Source organism: Globicephala melas, chromosome 12 (assembly GCF_963455315.2).
Source record: "Globicephala melas chromosome 12, mGloMel1.2, whole genome shotgun sequence".
Classification (NCBI taxonomy): Eukaryota; Metazoa; Chordata; class Mammalia; order Artiodactyla; family Delphinidae; genus Globicephala; species Globicephala melas.
The window spans coordinates 82,000,443-82,017,974 of record NC_083325.1 but is presented as its reverse complement, the minus strand read 5'-3'; the positions used below and the strand labels follow the sequence as shown (position 1 = coordinate 82,017,974).

Below are 17,532 nucleotides of genomic sequence, written 5' to 3'. Positions count from 1 at the left end.
CTATGGTTATTGTTTTCCTTTTTGAACCAGAACAGTGCCTGGCACATTCAGGCACTTGGTAAATATTTGTTAAACTAATGAACGGAAGAGTGAAATAGGACCTTGTCTGGATGACTTCAACTGACAAACAACAATGAGTATTTACAGACACAGGGACACAGGGTGAAGACTCCCTCTTTGGTACACCATCAATAAGGACCACTGCGAGACTATGAAGCCTCAGTTTCTGTTTTCTAATACAAATTTATCATCTGGAGAGACTCAATCTGACAATCCTGGCAAGCCTTCCCAATTACTCTAACTTTGTTGAACCACACCCAACAGGTAAGCTAGGAGCTTTCCTGGGAGGAAATGGGACTAGATAGGAGTTCTTCTTTTTAAATGGCTTTAAAATCAGAATACAGGTTTTCTCACACAGAAGTTAGTGAGCTATTAAAAAAAAATGTAAATGAAATGCCACCCCTGCACTTGGTCCCTCAGAACAGAGCAGGGCACCCTGCCCTGGAGGAGAATGGCGAGGCTCGACACCCCTGCAGGGACGAGGAAACTGGAGAGAAGGTGAGCAGAGAGCTCCCGGTCAAGGTGAGGCACGACCGAGCCCTTCCCAACAAGAGACTGATCGTCTGAGCACCTTTCAGGGATATCCGTTTTCCTTTTGTTTTGAAACAATCTCAGCCTTCAGAAAAGGTACAGAAATAGTACCAAGAATTGCCATATACCCTTCACCCAAATCCTTCAAATGCTAACGTTTTACTACATTTGCTTTATCTTTTTTTTCTATACACACATAATTTATTTTTTCTGAATCATCTGAGGGTAAACTGCAGACCCCTAAATAATTCAGTGTGTATCTCAAGGACATTCTCTTAGACAACCAGAGTATAACTACCAAGAAATCTGTTCGAGACTAAGCAGTCTTGAAAAAGTTTGTCAGTAGAAATCTGGACTTTGCCAGTAAGGGTTCAAAAGGAAGGGGAACTTGTTAGAAACTTCAAGAAGGGGGATCCCCGTTATGCTAAGACAGAGCACTTAGCAACACTGTCAACTGCAGATCCATGGAAAGCAGATGGTAATGAACCGGGTAACCTAACCGAGGAGATTTCCACACAGTGTTAATGGGGATTGGGTAGGGGGGAAGGGAGAGAGGGAGGGAGAGACAGACAGAGACAGAGAGAGACAGAGAGAGGAAAGGACTGTTAAAAGAAAAAGAAGCTATGACTTGGTAGCTTTAAAAAATTCTCAGCCTCTCAAGAAGCTAAAAATTAAGAGAAGACTTCTGAGAAAGACCAAATCAAAGGCACCACCAGAAAAACCGAATGTAAAGGGGAAGGTGAGACTGAACAATTTTTTTTTTTTTCCTGCGGTAAGCGGGCCTCTCACTGTTGTGGCCTCTCCCGCTGCAGAGCACAGGCTCCGGACGCGCAGGCTCAGCGGCCGTGGCTCACGGGCCCAGCCACTCCGCAGCATGTGGGATCTTCCCGGACCGGGGCACGAACCCGTGTCCCCTGCATCGGCAGGCGGACTCTCAACCACTGCGCCACCAGGGAAGCCCGAGACTGAACCATTCTTGGTGAAGTCCTCAGAGATCAAAGATGGTATTTCAGAGTGCCATTCAGTCACACAAAAGGCCCCTGAAGGAGACTAAGGATGAACCTCACAGATCCTCTCACCCTAAGGACGGGGCCTCTAGGAAGCTGCAGGGCACTGTCCGTCGGCCACCCCAGCAGGAGCCCAAGGTACAGAAGAGTGTATTTCAAAGAAATCTGTGGGTGGGACGCTTGTCTACTGAGTGAACCACAAGAGTCACAGGACATCCACATAGTTTTTGAGAGAATTACATTGGCAAAATCACTGCCAGCTTGGTCTAAAAGGGATAAAGACAGTTCAAAGTGAAAAGAGGCCCCTGGACACCCCCAAATTATGCTGACAGGAAGCAGGCTGAAAAAAGTACTCAGCTACAAATACTGAAGAGATATGACCTTTCATGAAAAAAGAAAGACAGGCTCAGATGGTGGAACCAGGAGCCCAGAGGGAGAGGTGGGAACATGGAGAATTGTTCCCAGACCTTGAGACCTAATCAAAAAACGTCCCACATTTCCCAGGTGGCATTTCAGAACTGCTCCAGACCAGATGCTCCTCCGTGACCCCTCTTTTTCTCCTTTATGGACAGGACTGTCTACAGCAGTTATCCCATGTCTGTCCCACCAGTGTACGATGTATGCTGGGTGTGTGTTGGGGGGGCAGGGGTCAGATAACTTGTCTTTTTAGTTTCACAGGCCTAAAGATCTGGAGAAACTGTACCTGAGGAGCTGTACTTAAAGAACTACATCCAAGGAGCCTGAATTCTTACCTTATTCTGTGAGTACAAAATCTGTTACTTTGAGGCTCACACTGTCCCAGATTAGGCCAATGGGAGCCTTTCACAGTGGCTCCTGCACAGGACACTTACGTTTGACCTTCTCAGCATCTTTAGGATGGCCGTCCTCAGAGGAATGCTCCCTCAGACCTCTATGGCACTAACCTGCCCAGGTGCCAGCAGAGATGCTGCTGCTTTTAGTTCTGACAACCCACCCCTGCGGAGGCATGCCAACACTTCTGTTCCTTTAAGGAAGTCACACTGGGGCTACGCTCAGGTATTTCCCCAAAACGTGCCAAGGGACAGCCCAGTAACAGCCAAACCTCAAGACTGGACGTCCTAGGAAATTTTCCTGTTCAATCCTCAAACTGCTTCTGTCTCTCTCTCACTTGTTCAAGCCTCTTAGCCTGTCTGTATCTTAGCCGGGAAGAGGCAGAGCCCGCAAACTGAAACCACTGAGGCTGCTTCCAGCGCACACAGCTCTCTAGGCACCAGCAGCTCCTGATGGGCAAGGCAGCACGTTCCCAGTTACTCCACTAGCGCTCCAAGTCCCACAACTAAAAACCTACACTTTTCAACTTGTGACCTCAAAGGAGAAAGAATAGAATAAAAGGCGAGTTTTAGGGACTAAAATCTTAAACACTGCCTCTAAATTGGTTAAAAATTTCTCTACACAGATCCTTCTTTGTACCAATTGCCTGTTTGGGGGAGTAATATCCCTTTAAGAGCTCTCTGGACATATACCTTTTCCCACGGTGACTGCATTCTTGTCACACACTCAAATTTCCCTCGTTTTTCAATGTGCAGACTAAGTTCCATCTTTAATCAGTACCATGTTCTGCCTTCACAGAATTCCAGTTTTCAAGCCATTTGCCCAGGGAACATCAAACACTCAGCCGTACACATAACTATTTTTTGCAGTGTTTAATAATACACAGTTTACTAAATACTGCCAGTCATTAGCCAATTAAAAAATGCTGAGATAGGTGTTTAAATCAGCATTTTACAGCCAGGAAAATAAACACTCATACATTCAAACATTTACGGAGTACCTATTTCATTCATCCAAAAGCTATTTACCAAATATTTTTGCAAGAAGCACCAAATGTGCTGGGGATGTAACAATGAAATGAACAGAGTCGCTGCGCTCAGGGACCGAAGAGCCACACAGTGCAGAGAGGAGGCGGCACAGGGCGCTCTGGGAACACAAAAGGAGCGCTTAACCGAGTCTTGGGAAGTCAGGAAGGCTGCCGACAAGTGACCTATAAACCTAGACCTGAAGAACCATGGGAGGTGACAAGGAAAAGTGTGCTTTAAAGGTTTTTTTAAAAGGGGGAGTGCAGATACACAGGGGTCCAAGAGAATATGGAGATATGGAAAATTTAGCAACTATAAGCAGTTCAGGAAAGATAAATCCAGGGGTCTGATTACATAAAGAAGTTTCTCCTCTATCCTGAGAGCACTAGGGAACCATGACAGATTCTTTAAGTCAAGTGACGTGATCGGAAATATGTTTTAAAAAGACCATCATGGTTAGTTACTATGTGGAGAATATATAGAAAAATCAAGGGCAAGATGAGAGGCAGGAAAACTGGTTAAGAAGATTACAATCCAAAATATAGATGATGGCTAGAAGTGGCAAGTACTGGTGATTAATTTTAACTAGATAGAATGGAGGGGGTCCGTTTGGAAAAGGAAAGGATGATGCCTAGGATACTAGCTTGGGCAGTACGGTGGGTGTGGTACCATTTACTGCGATAGGAGACAGCGAGTTGCTGCTTGCTTAGGCAAGAAGATAATGAATTCCACTTTAGATACGTGAGTTTGACATCTAAGTAGAAATGTCTAGCAGACAGTTGCAAAGCTCTGAGCCAGATTTATAGATTCGGAAGTCATGACATGGTAACTGAAACTACCAGAGTGAATAAGACTACGTACAACTTCAAGGGATATATGTGTATCTTCTGACATTAAATGCAGAATAAAGTGGTTTTTCCATAGTAGGAGTTTGGAGCTTTTATCAAGCTCTCAAAGATTAAGACCACCGATACCAATAGTAACAGAAGTCACGAGAGTGGTGAATGACACCCCGCAGGAAGAAACCGTGGAGAAGGCAGAAGATCTGAATAACACCGACACGGAAGGAATGGGAAAAGGAAGAGGAGTTTACAAAAGAGGACAGGAGAGGCCATATAAGCAGATGGAGCGCTGAGAGTACGTGTCCGGCGGGCCGTTCAAGGGCGAGTGTCCAACATGAGTGAGCGGTCGATCATGTGCAAACTACAGAAGGTACGGAGTGAGACATCTGCTGGACGCGACTGGCGACCTTGGTTAGAACGTCTCAGAGCTGTGCTTAGGGCAGAGGTCCCCCAGCAGGTGGTAATGACAGGTGAGCAAGCAGACCCAGGAGTGCTGACAACTTTTTCAGAAAGCATGGCTGTGAAGGGGAAGAGATACAGTAGGAGGAAGGGCATACGGAATTTAAGGGAGGGATCTTTCACAATGGAAACGGATTTAGGATGCATTTTAAGTAGTCGAGAATTTACCACCTGGAGTCAGACACTGCGAGGTTAAACCCAGGCCTGTCTACTCACTAACGACAGGCAAACCACTTAACAGCTCCACGTCTATTTTGGCAACTGCACAACAAGAAAAATAAACCCTGAGGACTGCTGTGCGGAATTAAAAGAGATGATGCTCATCAACTATTTTTGAGCACTGAGTCCTCCTGGCGTCTGGGCAAACGGACCTCAGGAAATGTTTATTTACTAAGAATGGGAAGAAACCAGCAGAGAAGTCGAAAATACAGAGGGAATGGAAAACGATGTGTTCATCGAGGGTCCTGAGACTCCAGGAGAATATATCGTATCTAGTCCAGAACAAGAGAAAACTGACCTCCGGCAGGGAAGTCAATCTCCCACTTTCTCTGTCAAAGAGGACCAAAGATAATTTGCTGAATGGGAAGCCGCGGAACGGGAAGTGTGAGGTGTGGACACGGTTTTAAGTGGCTGCCCTGAAGAAGGAGAATGGCAGAAGAGGCTGCAGAGAAGAACACACGAGAGAGAGCTTGCAGAGACCCACTGAGTCCAGTGGAGACGCAAAAGCATAACTGTCTCGGGCAAAGCTGGGCAATTTTCTCCAACACTACTCTGGAGCCGACGGAAAAGTCCAGGAGGCTGACAACACGTTTGCGAGCAGACGCAAACAAGACGGCGAGAGCTCAAGCGAAAGACCTGTCTGCTTCACTGGACGCGAAGGGCAGTGCGAGAGCTGGGGGGACCGAGGAGCAGTCCCGGGCCACCTCGAGGAGCGCACGACCGAGACGACGGCCAGTCCGGCCTCCCCGCGGGCCTGGGACACCCCCCACCCCGCGCCCCGGCCCCGTCGCTGGGACACACTTACCAGCAGGCCCTCCACGTTGATGGGGTCTCGGCAGCGGCGCCGCACCGTCTCCTCCGCCGGGTCCACGAGCAGGCTGGGCAGCTTCCGCGCCGGCCGCTGCTGACTCATGCTGCCCAGCCGGCCGCCTCTCGCCTCGCACCCCGCGAGCTCTCCCGCCTTCTCCCGCTCGGGTCGGGCACCGCCCCCGACCCGCCGGGTCCCGGGGGCCAAGCACGAACTGGACTCCTGGCCTGCCCGGAGGCGCCGCCTGGCTAGGCCGGCCCTCGGACGGGCGCGCAGCTGCCCCACGACCCCGGGAGCTGGAACGCGGGCGGGAGGAGAGCAGGGTGACCCACGGCTCTCAGGACGCCAGGCCCGCCATCTTCCCGCATGCGCAGTGCGCCGCCCCCAGTGCGCATGCCCGGCGCGGCCGGAGCGCTCCCAAACACAGACCCGCTCTCGAAGGCCGGAGCCCGAGAAGTCCCGGAGAGCGGAGTCCGCGGAAAGGATGGCGAAGGAAAAGGAAGACATGGAGCAGGAATTCCAGACGAAGGGAACGGGGCGAGAGGAAAGAGGCAGCCGGGACAACACAGTGGTCGCCTCGGAATTCTCGACACTAAAGGTACTAATAACTGAAAGTTCTGAGCTCGCAGGGATGTTAATTTACTCTTGAGCTCCCTCCGCACGTCTCAGGCACTTGCCCAGTGTTGATGCTTAGTAAATGTTGGTAACCAAACCGTCGTGGAATTGTTTACTTACATGCATCTTTCCTCCTTTCCCTTTTCTTCCTTCTTGTCATTTGAGGAATAAACTATTGACTCCCTAGGTGTCAGAAATCGTGGTGCGCAGAGGAGATATTCGTTTGAATTTGGCACAATCTCAGATTCCGGTGGAGGGGACAGATAAGTAAAGGAACATTTAAAGCTGGAGCCACTTTGCTGTACAGCAGTAATTAACACAACATCGTAAATCAACTAAACTTAAGTTAAAGAAAAGAGAGTGTTTCAACAACAAAAGTTACATGTGCCAAAAATCCGCTAAGCAGGTAATAAAAGGGGGAGTTTAAATGCCGAATAAATAAAATAAAATAAAATAAAAAATAAAGCTGAAGCCAGATGGTGTGTTTTCAGATCCTGGCTCCCCCTACTTAGAAGTTTACAAGACCTGAAGCAAGCTGCTTAATCGCTCTGTACCTCAGTTTCCTCATCTGTTAAATGGGACTAATGGCTACTTACCTCATAAGATTGTTGTGAGGATTAAATGAATTAATGAATGTAGCCTACTTAGAACTGGGAGTAGTGTGTGTTTGATATAAAAAGGTAATACCATGTGATAAGTGCAGGGTGGAGGGCAGCTACTGAGCTGTAGACCAAGAGCTTCTACCCAGCATAAGGTGGAAGGTGGGTTCCCACTAGACTAGAAATTTCTTGAGGTCAGAGGCATTCTTTAATCTGTGATCTCCAGCATCTAGCACAGTTCCTGACAAATAGTTAAGTGCCCCATAAGTGTTTGCTAAACGAATGACTTGAAATAAAGGATAATCTAGGAGAAGTCTCTAAAAGATTGGATTATGTTGCAGAATGGAGAATTTCCCAGAGTGGTTAAGTGACACCTTTACCAACCACAGTCCCCTGAGAAAGCAAGCTCTGGAGACCAGAAATGGCTGGGTTTTTTTTTTTTAAAAAAGACATAACCCAGCATTTGAGGTCTGTTTAACATTCTGCTAAATGTTCTGTACACATTTTCTTATGTAAATCTTATATCAAAACTGAAAGATAGGTATTTTTCTGCCCAATCTACAGATCAGGAAAATAAATATTAGCAAGATTTACAAAAATTATCCGAGGTCCTGGCTAGGCAGGGGCAGAGGCAGGATTTGACCTCACAGCTGATTGATTTAGTATTGTGGATCGTTGGGAAGATTCTTGAAGGGTGACTAGATTTTCTAGAGCCAGAGGTGGGGTTGGGGGAGTGAAGGTGGGTGAGTCCGGGGGCAGGGGTGGTGTTGGCGGGCGCTGCAGGCTGCAGACCGAGCATGAACACAGCTATAGAGAGTCAGGCCCGTGACCCTGCCCTCCAGACACTTACAGTACCTGTGATTTGGCTTTTTACCCTGAGACTTAATCATTCACGCATTTTTTGAGTCTGTGCCTGGCAGGAGTACGTGCTGAGGAGAGAACTAAGTCTGAGGGGTCCTTACCTTGTGCTCCAGTGGCCCCCACGGAACCAGAATGCGTAAGTACTAACTTAGAAGGTGTATAACATGCTATGGAAGCGCAGAGAAAGAAGAAAAAAAAATAACTGGACTTGGTGTAAATCACAGGTGCTTTTTCACACATCTTCCTGTGAGGTAGACATTTCTAGAATACTTTACAGATGAGGATACAGAGGCTCAGAGAAGTTAAGTGACTTGCTCAAGGCCACCTCCTCAGGTGGCTCAGATGCAGGACTTCAGCCACCAAATCCTTAGCTTTGTCCATCAAGTCCTACTGTGGTGCACAGACACAGTTCCCAGCACAGAAATTCTAGTATTTCCATTTCCAGTCCTGTTTTTGTGTGTTTTTCTTGGGGCAAAATGGTGCTAGGGCAAAATAGGGTGTGGGCTTTGAGACTTTAAAATTGGGGCTGAGATATAGGCCGAAGGCCCAGGTGCGCTGGAGGAATGCTGAGAGGCCTTATTTGTCAAGGGGTATTTTGCCTTCCTTCTATTGTAAAATTTCTTCCCCAGAAATCTGTGAGGAAATGGCCACGTCCAATAGGGAATAATGGAAATGTTTTACACTGTCCAATATGGTAGCCACTAGCCACGTGTAGCTGTTGAGCACTTGAAGTGTGTCTAGCAAGGAACTGAACTTTCATTTATTTTAATTTAACTTGAATTTTAATAGCCAGGGAACTAGTGGCTACCATATTGGATAGCACGGGTGAAGATACAAAAATATGGTATCACCTAGTCTGGTGAGATTCTACGTGTGGTCTGTGGACCTCAGCATTGCCATCACCAGCGAGCTTGTTAGGAATGCAAACTTTCTGGGTCTACCCCAAACCCTACAGAATCAGAAACTCCGAGGACTTGGGTGTACTCTGCCACGCACTGGTCTAGCCCAACCCCTTCCTTTCCAGGTGAGGAGACCAATCCTCATCCCCTCTCCAAGGGATGATAAACCAGCTATATTGAAGCCAAGTTAACTTTTCTAATGGGATTGAGGGCTTGGGGCAAATCCAATGGTCGCCACTCTAACCTACGATTTGCTAGGCGTTACAGCTTTCTGCATCTACCTCTCACGCCGGCATAGGCGTTCTCAGATCTTCAACGACAGGAGAGGCCGAATGGGAGGCAAGGAGAATGGTTAGGAGGCTGTCGGTCACTGAAAGGACAGCTGATGATGGCAGAACTGGGCAGTGCCAGTGAAAGTGGAGAGCAAAGGACAGATTCAAGAGCTGGAAGATAGATGTAGAAGGAACAGAGCTTGGGGGTTGATGAAGTTTGAGGGAAGACTTGGACCCGAGGTGGCGCTTTGGGTACTTGAAGTCCAGGCACAGGTGAGATTTGACAAGGGCAGGAGTGAGGGCAGGATGGGGCAGGGCCAGAGGGCAACCAGTGTGAAAGGGCCGGCAGATACTGTCACATTGTTTACAATGAGCAGTTTTGCTTTTGTTTTCAAACTAACCAACAGCAAAGGTAATTAAGAGGGAGCAGCTAGGGAAATAGAAAGTGAATCTAAGCTATGGGTGCCTTAGAGGTTAAAAGAAGGGATGTTTTCTGTCTTTCTTCCCTCCCTCCCTCCCTCCCTCCCTCCCTCCCTCCCTTCCTTCCTTCCTCCCTTCCTTCCTCCCTTCCTTCCTCCCTTCCTTCCTTCCTTCTTCCTCCCTCCCTCCTTTCCTCCCTCCCTTCCTTCCTTCCTTCTTCCTCCCTCCTCCCTCCCTTCATTTCTTCTCTTTTCTCTTTTATTCTTTCTTTCCTACTTTGTTTCCTTCCTCTCCACCCCCCCCTTTACTTTTTTAAGATAGCAGAGACCTAAGGTTTTCATGTTGATGAGAAGGAGCTAGTAGAAAGGGAAAGCTTGAAGATGCAACAGAGAAAGGGGATAACCCTGAGAATGCTGTCAGGGATTCCACACAGAGCTCCAGGAAACTGGAAACAAGGGGAGGGCTCCACCTCCACAGTGATGGGAGCAAAGTGTAAGGACAGAAGCAGACAACCTTATAAGGTATTTTTAGCAGGAAGTTGAAGGAGTTCATGCTCTGCTGAAGCCAAGGTCATCTGCTGAGAGTCAGGGGAGACGGTAGAAGTGGAGATTTGGTAGATATACCAGGCACTCAGTAAATATGACCCAGCGATTCCACCCCTGGGTGTACATCTGAAAAAAATGACAACACTAATTCAAAAAGGTACAAGCACCCCAATGTTCAGAGCAGTTTTATTTACAGTTGCTGAGGTATGGAAGCAACCTAAGTGTCCATCAACAGATGAATAGATAAAGAAGGTGCTGTGGATATGTACATGTATATATATATATACACACACACATGCACAATGGAATACTACTCAGCCATAAAAATAATGAAATATTGCCATTTGCAGCAACATAGATGGACCTCGAGATTATCATACTAAGTGAAGTAAGTCAGAAAGAAAGACAAATACTGTATGATATCAGTTATATGTGGAATCTAAAAAATACAGCAAACTAGTGAATATAACAAACAAGAAGCAGACTCAGATACGGAGAACAAACTAGTGGCCACCAGTGGGGAGAGGGGAGGCAGTATAGGGGTAGAAGATTAAAAAAAGGGTTATTATGGGACTATAGGAAATCATGTGTGTGAAACTTTTGAAAATTGTAAAGCACTATAGAATTTAAACAGTTTTCATTGATAATAATAATAAAAAGATGGTTTCTAGCAGAGCTGCAATCCAAATTCTTGTCTTTTACTTTCTAGGTCAGTACCCTTTTCAGGAAGGTGATGAGGCACGAGGACAAACACTTGGCGGGAAAGGAGTGTCGTAGAGATGGAAGGATGCAGAAAGAGGAGAGGTGGCACGGAGGAAGGAACAGACAAACCTGGACTGGAGCGAGTCCTGCATCCACCCTTGTTAGCCTCACTGGCAAGCATCTTAACCCTTAGGATCCTCAGTTTCTCTGTTTGTAAACTGAGGGTAAACATACCTCCAATTCTGCTGTATTAGAGACAATGGACGTCAAGTCCCTGGTGCATTGAATCCATCTTCAGTGGTAACACAAACTTCCTAGCTTCACAGGGGCTGTTTCTAACCAAGTCTTAAAGCTCCCTACCCCAGTGACTAAAAATGGTTCTAAAACGACATCAAATGGAACAAAGCCGGGCGGCTGACTCTTTGTTCTGAGGTTTTGTTCAGAGTTTGACAAGCTTTCCAGAGAGCTCCCAAGAAGATGCTAGCCCACGAAAGTTGTCATTGGTCCAGATGCACGGATTCAGTCTCTCCACTTAGCAACAGTATTTGCCTCCTGCTTCAGAAAAGGAAACAAAAAAGTAAGCCTGCAGTTAAATACACCCACAAGGGCAAATCCCCATGAAAGCCTGTCAAAAAAGAGCTGTGGGAAAGATGAGCTATTGCTGTACGCCTGGGTGAACTCCAATGAGGAAGCCACAAAGGGGAGGGAGGATGGGCACAGGGGCTTGTCAGTTGCAGCCCCCCAAAGGGTTTCAGCCTTTCCCTCCTCCTGATTCCCACTGCCCCACGACTGCCCTCATTGTCATTGTTCCTGGACTATTTTAACTGCTTCCTAATTCATTCGCCTGTCCTGCCATTTCCAAGGGACTCTATACTATCACTGTCAAATTAAACAACTGCCTTTTGGGGGGTGGCTGTTGACCTTTCATTGCAGGAGAAATCTTTCTAAAGCGTGGGTCTGATCTCATCACTCCTCTGCTTAAAAGCTGTCAGTGTACTTTGTCTGTATTATGCTCGAGGTTAGTGGTTTCCCCTGGGCACTGGTCACTTGCCTGCCTAGCTGTCTCCCGCATCACACTCTTGGAGGGAGGGCAGGGGCTGGGTCCTGGGCACTCAGGGGCCCCCACCACCTTATCAGAGCCATTGGATGCATCACTTTCTCTCAGTCACATTAATCTTCATTCAATTCCTCAAAAGCTTTCCCCCCACTGCTGAGTCTTCTCACATCTTGTTTTCTTTGCTAGAACGTTAACCCTTTGACGCCTCCCCTAGCAAGTGCCTCACCTTTAGTTTGCACATTCTCCCCACCCCCCAGAAAGGCTTCTCTGAACCCCCAGATGAGGCTAGCGCCCCAGCCTCCTTCCCACGTGTTGTCTGATGAGCCCCACAACCTGGACTGATGCCCCCAGTAACCTTTCACCATCCATAGACACATTACATTATAAATAAATAGCATTTGAAAAAAAACTAAACTCTTTACTATGTTGACTTCAAGATGTAAATTCTAAAGCAAAACATGACAACCGAAATTATAGAGGTAATAGTTTGTCTTAAATCTTTGAAGCATACCTTAACGCTGGATTTTGTTTTATTTAACATTATCAGATTATTAAGTTTAGCAACTTTTATTTTTCCTCCGACTGAATTTTATGATGAATGATACTAACGTTCTTAGTATTTCTTAAATATTGTAGGTTTACGTTAGTTTCATTTTGGGAAAAGAAAATCCATTTTATTAATTGTGTTATTGTGTTATTAATTGTGCTATTATAAAATCCATTTGTATTAATTGTGTGGAAAGAAGACTCACAATCAGCAAACTTGAAACCTTTTGTTTTCTTTGTTAGGTAGTTACACATCATTTTTATAATGAAAAAGATAAATGATAATACCTTCCCCTAAAAGAAAAGAAAGTTGCCAAATATTGGAGGATAACCACGTTGGTTTCAGACTTCTGATACCAACAGTACAAAAATATCATTAGACCTCTGAGAAATTTTGGACAATGAAAATTAAACAAGAAAACTGTTAATTTTTTGAAGAGGCTCATTTATATGGCTCAAAATTCAAAAGGTACCAGAGTAAACAGTGAAAAATGTCCCTCCCACGCCTGTCTCTCAGCAGCGAAGTCTAAAGTCCTCTCTGAAGCTCACATTGCACGGGTTTTATATGGATTGTTGCAGAGATATTTTATGCACAAATAGTGCTCTATGTTATTTCCCCAAGCCTTGTTTGCACACGAATAATCATACTATTTCTCGATTTTTTTTTAACCTAGCAAAATATCTTGCAGATTGTTCCCTAACAGTGCAATAAAAGTTTTTCTCACTCTTTTTCATGTCTACACAGTGTTGCATGGTGTGTATGTACCATAAATCACCCATGCCCTCTCCAACTCTGGACACTTGGGTTATTTCCAATATTTTGCAACCATAAACAACACCAAACATAGAACAATCTCATTCAGCCTACCTTTCACCCAGGTATGTGTATATCTAAAAAATAAGTGGCTAGCAGTGAATTATGAGGCCAGAGGTGACTTTAATAGATATTGTCAAATTATCCTTTAAAGAAGTTGAATCAATTTACCTCCCCTTTAGCAAGGTGGGAAAAATATGATAAATCAATTTTCACTTGGCCTTTAAATTTGAACTGCTACATTTTATTCCACTTGAATTCTATACAAGCACAATTTAGTTTGTTTGCTAATGTGTTACTGCTTGTTACATGTGTCCTACTTAAATGTTCACCTTCCACGCACTACCCCCAGGAAATACCTCAGTTGCACCAAATTTGTTTTGCCCCTCTCACTCTTTCCTTTGTTTATCTAATATTTGATACCCAGGCAATGCGATGCTGGCAGCCGGGTTGTAAGCCGACTTACCGTTTGCTGAAGTGTAGCACCTTGACTCTCCACCAGGTGGAGCAGTCTCACCTTAGGGAGCGCATTGAGTAGGGCCGCTGAATCTGGGGTGGTCAATATTCCTGGTGATATGCAGGTGGAATGAAGTAGAGTGGAATGCAATTGGAGTTGAATTTAAGGTTTCAAAAGAGGATGTGGCACATCTAGTCCTCAGATGTATTAGTGATCCAGGTGACGTTTAGTATCTCTGGTCTGAACCACCTGTAGAAACAAGTCAAGTCCTACAGTTAGGGGTTGATTTGTGTTCCCCATCCCTGCCTCCTTCCACATTCAAACATTGAAGTTCCAACCCCCAGCACCTCAGAATGTGACCTTATTTGGGGAGAGGGTCTTAACAGAGGCAATCAAACTAAAATGAGGTCGCTGAGATGGGCCCTAATCCAATATGACTGGTGTCTTTATAAGAAAGGAAATTTTGGACACTGACACACAGAGAGGGAAGAGGATGTGAAGAGACAGGGAGAAGACAGGCATGCAAGTCGAAGAGAAAGGCCTGGGACAGACAGATCCTTCCCTTGCAGCCTTCAGAAGGAACCAACCCCTTGACGCCTTGATCTGGGGCTTCTAGCCTCCAGAACTGTGGATGATACCTTTCTGTTGTTTAAGCCCACCAGCCTGCGGTCCTTTGTTATGGCAGCCTGAGCAAACCAATATGCCTACCCACTCACATTCTGGGAGAATTTAAGTAAGCTGGGTTTAAGCACTTACTAGGCTAGAGAAACATTTCCTCCACAGAAAATGATAGCTAATAACAGAAACCGGGTTATAGTTTAGAGATATTTATTATAAGTGAATAAACTTGAAGTACCCTTAAGCCATTCAGAAATTGTCTTCACATAGAAACAAGCGGTACGCTGATAACAAATGACTCTACGCTGCTTGACACGCACAAATGGCAGCTTTTAAAGGCTGCAGCCCATTCCACTCTACCGCATTTTAATTGGGCGCTGTGGTGGATGTGAAAAGAGGAAGCTGTTTTGCTCAGGCACAAAGGAAGGAGATGGCGTATCTACTGGTATGTGTGATGAGCTAAACAAATATACATAAAACTGAAAGTGTGTGAGAGGATGAGTTTGTGTCTGGGTGTAGTCATGTGAAAATGTGTGTATGTTACAAAGAAAAAGGTATGAAAAGAGTTGGATTTACAAGAAAGAGAAATATGGGTGTAAGCAGAATCTATGTACCAAGGGGAGAAATGTTTGCGTGACAAGGTGTGTGTGTGAGTGTGTGTGTGTGTGTATGTGAGAGAGAGAGAGAGAGAGAGAGACATTCGGTGTTTGGTGGTGGAGAGAAACGTGTGAGAAGGAAACGTGTATGTATGTGAAGAAGAGTCACATGTATGTTTGAAGTGTGTGTGCATTTAAGGAGGCAGATATGTGTGTAAGGAATACGTGTGCGCAGCACATGCCTAGACGTGTAAGGGGGGGACGTATGTGTGAGGATGTGTGTGTGGGGAGAGAAGAATGTGTGTGTGTAAGCATGTGAGGAGAAGTACATGCGTGCGATTCTTTAGGATAATGCTGGTCAAAGAAGCAAATGTGCCCAGAAGCCGTGTCTAATTGCCTTCCTGACCCCGTGGCCTCTGCGAACCCTGCTTACTGAATGAACTTAGAGATTGACAGCTCCTTTGTAGGTCTGAGGTTGGCCACCACAGTTTTTTAGTTCAGTCCCATGTTTGTCAACAACATTTTAAACTAGCTTGATTCCCCTCATTTAAGAAAATATCTTGAAATTACTTTTTCAAGTTTTGGTTCAAGTTCAGTAAAGACATAAAATGAGTGGGTCAGGTTCGGTTCAGGAAGAAAAAAGCTAATCATTCGTATTTGCGTGCTGGTGTTTAAATCAATGAACTGGGAGCAGAGAGATGATTCATCCAGCAGGAAAGTAATACACAACTTTTTCACTGAATTTCATTTCTTGTTTTATTAATCCTTAATTGATAGGAGTCTGTGCATTTCTAAAATTTATCATAGATTAAAAAATGGGATTAAATGGTTTCCCCAGTGTCACTGTATCAATGAGCTAAGGCACGGGACAGCTTCCTAAGAATTTTTCCCTAGCAGGAACCACGTATTCACTTTGATTCTTCTGGTGAATCAAATTATATTTTTGTCTTTATTAAAAGTGACTTCCTTTTTAATGTTGGGTTTCAAGGAAAGGAATTAATTTTTGGAATAACTTTCATATAATGGGGGTTAGGCAGGCTAACTATGGCGCATGGGCCAAATCTGTTCAGCTATTTAGTTTTTTTTTTTTTTTTTGGAGGGGGGTATCCTTTTTTATGGCCCATGAGGTAAGAATGGTTTTCATATTTTAAAAAATATTTATACTTTAATATAAATGGTTATACATTTATACTTTAAATGGTTATATAAGTACTTTTATAATCGAATAGTGTGGTTTTGCCTCTTGGCTGGCAAAGCCTAAAATATTTCTTTTAAACCTTTAAGAAGAAGTTTGCTGACCCTGTTCTGTAGGATTTTATTTGCTTGATAAAGTGTAAGCTGTCAAAATGTAAGGGAAAAAAAAAGTAAGTACAGTGATTATTGGTCTAGCAATTGCAGTAAGGAATCTAAACCATAGAACCAACGTATTGGTAAACGTGAATTCAACACAGCTATTCTGTACGTGTATTTACTGGAGTGGTTGAAAAACTGTGTATTCCCTAGAAACACAAATTCAGTCAAGAATGTTCACTGCAGTCTTGTTTCTAATCATGAAAAACAGATCAACTCAAAGGTCCATCAACAGAAGAATGTCTGTACAAGTTGTGCCATTCGTACGATGGAATACTATTTAGCAGTTAAAATGAATAACCTAGGGCTATATGTATGACGAGATGGCTCTTACAAACATCATATTGAGCAAAACAACATAAAACAAATGACTGGGTTACAGAACAAAACGCAGAATATGATAACACACAGAAAGTGGTAATATTGGAAAACATGCTATAGTTCAACTCAGGCATACGTAGTAACATGAACACATGCATATGTAGTAATAGTATGAAAACTTGATGGGATGTTTTAGGAAAGTACTGGGGGTTGGGTGGGCGGTGGTGGGGGAAGAATTGGGATCAGGGAGGGCTTTCCGGGGGCTTTAACTGTATCGCGATATTTATTTCCTACATGAATATCTGAAGTAAGTATGGCAAGAGGTTAGGATTGGCTGGTTCTTGGGCACACAGAGAGGGGCTCGTGAAGTTACTTTCTCTTGTGTGTGTTTGAAATATTTCATTATAAGAAAAGGAAAATGATGGTACTGCCAATCAGAGTACAGGAAATCTACGGAGATTGATTCAGGCAACGTTTTTACCCAGGACCTGTTGTGTGCGGGCACTTGTTGGGGGCCAGACCCTCATTCCCTCATTTCCTCATTTAACCGCGCAGCTCACTGAACTGTGACTGTCTCCCCCATCCTCAAGGACACTGTCAGACTGGCCCAAGGCCACAAGGCGAGTCACGGGGGTGAGTGGCGGTGAGGGCGCCGGGCTGGTCGCCCGATTCCAGCTCTGCGCCTCGCAGGTTCCTGAAATCACAGGGGCTCCTCTCTTGCTTAAAAAAAAAGAAAGAAATACTCCTGCCCTGTGCTCATTGCTTGCTCGGTCTACCTGTGCACCAGCCTCCTGCGAGATCTGCAAAGATTTATCGGAGATTCTTTGGTTCGTTCCCGTTCCTCAAGGATTCTTCCCGACACTGGGGCCAGGGAGAGTTGGCTGGGTTCCCCCCGCAGGTGCCCACCGTTCCAGAATCTTTCTCCTCTGTTGGCCTCAGACAGGCTCCCTGGTGGGACACTGGCAGACCCCAGCTGCTGGGGACCCGGGTCCCCCCATCACCCTCTTGCTTGAGCCGGTCCGCTGGGGGCCGGAGAAGGGCGCCCCGCCGACGCGGCCCTCCACAGGGCTCAGCCCGTGCGTCCAGGGGTGGGCGTTCC

At 45.4% G+C, this 17,532-nt stretch overlaps 2 protein-coding genes across 19 annotated transcripts in view; one reads left to right on the top strand and one right to left on the bottom strand.

Moving 5' to 3' along the window:
- Nucleotides 1–6,152, bottom strand: part of E2F6 (E2F transcription factor 6) — a 51,007-nt gene extending 44,855 nt beyond the window's left edge. For all 11 annotated transcript variants that reach the window (XR_011377892.1, XR_011377894.1, XR_011377895.1 and 8 more), the window contains exon 1: nucleotides 5,759–6,152. Coding sequence is in view for 2 of the 11 variants with exons in the window: in XM_030844599.2 (XP_030700459.1) it covers nucleotides 5,759–5,866 (108 nt within the window). In the remaining 9 variants the exon portion in view is untranslated. The remainder of the gene's footprint in view (nucleotides 1–5,758) is intronic.
- On the top strand, nucleotides 177–12,945 carry LOC115846124 (uncharacterized). Of its 8 annotated transcripts, none has more exons than XR_009566187.1 (4): nucleotides 177–324; nucleotides 2,269–2,358; nucleotides 7,882–7,972; nucleotides 10,682–12,945. XR_009566187.1 is itself a non-coding variant. In XM_060309480.1 (4 exons), exons 1-2 carry the CDS (start codon nucleotides 5,865–5,867, stop codon nucleotides 6,645–6,647), a joined length of 579 nt encoding a protein of 192 aa, XP_060165463.1. In that variant the 5' UTR covers nucleotides 2,373–5,864; the 3' UTR covers nucleotides 6,648–6,782; nucleotides 7,896–7,972; nucleotides 10,682–12,945. The 8 variants fall into 8 exon arrangements, 6 of the variants coding, with proteins under 6 accessions (XP_060165463.1, XP_060165462.1, XP_060165464.1 ...); XR_009566186.1 differs by having other exon boundaries at nucleotides 6,564–7,972; XM_060309480.1 differs by lacking the exons at nucleotides 177–324; nucleotides 2,269–2,358 and adding exons at nucleotides 2,373–6,359; nucleotides 6,564–6,782 and having other exon boundaries at nucleotides 7,896–7,972.
- Nucleotides 12,946–17,532: the final 4,587 nt, after the last annotated feature.

Bases quoted from the DNA above. Each gene is read 5' to 3' on its own strand.
- LOC115846124 (XM_060309477.1), top strand. From the start codon at position 5,865: ATGCTGCCCAGCCGGCCGCCTCTCGCCTCGCACCCCGCGAGCTCTCCC. The intron at 6,360-10,681 runs GTACTAATAACT...TTTACTTTCTAG, and splicing joins CGGAATTCTCGACACTAAAG to GTCAGTACCCTTTTCAGGAA.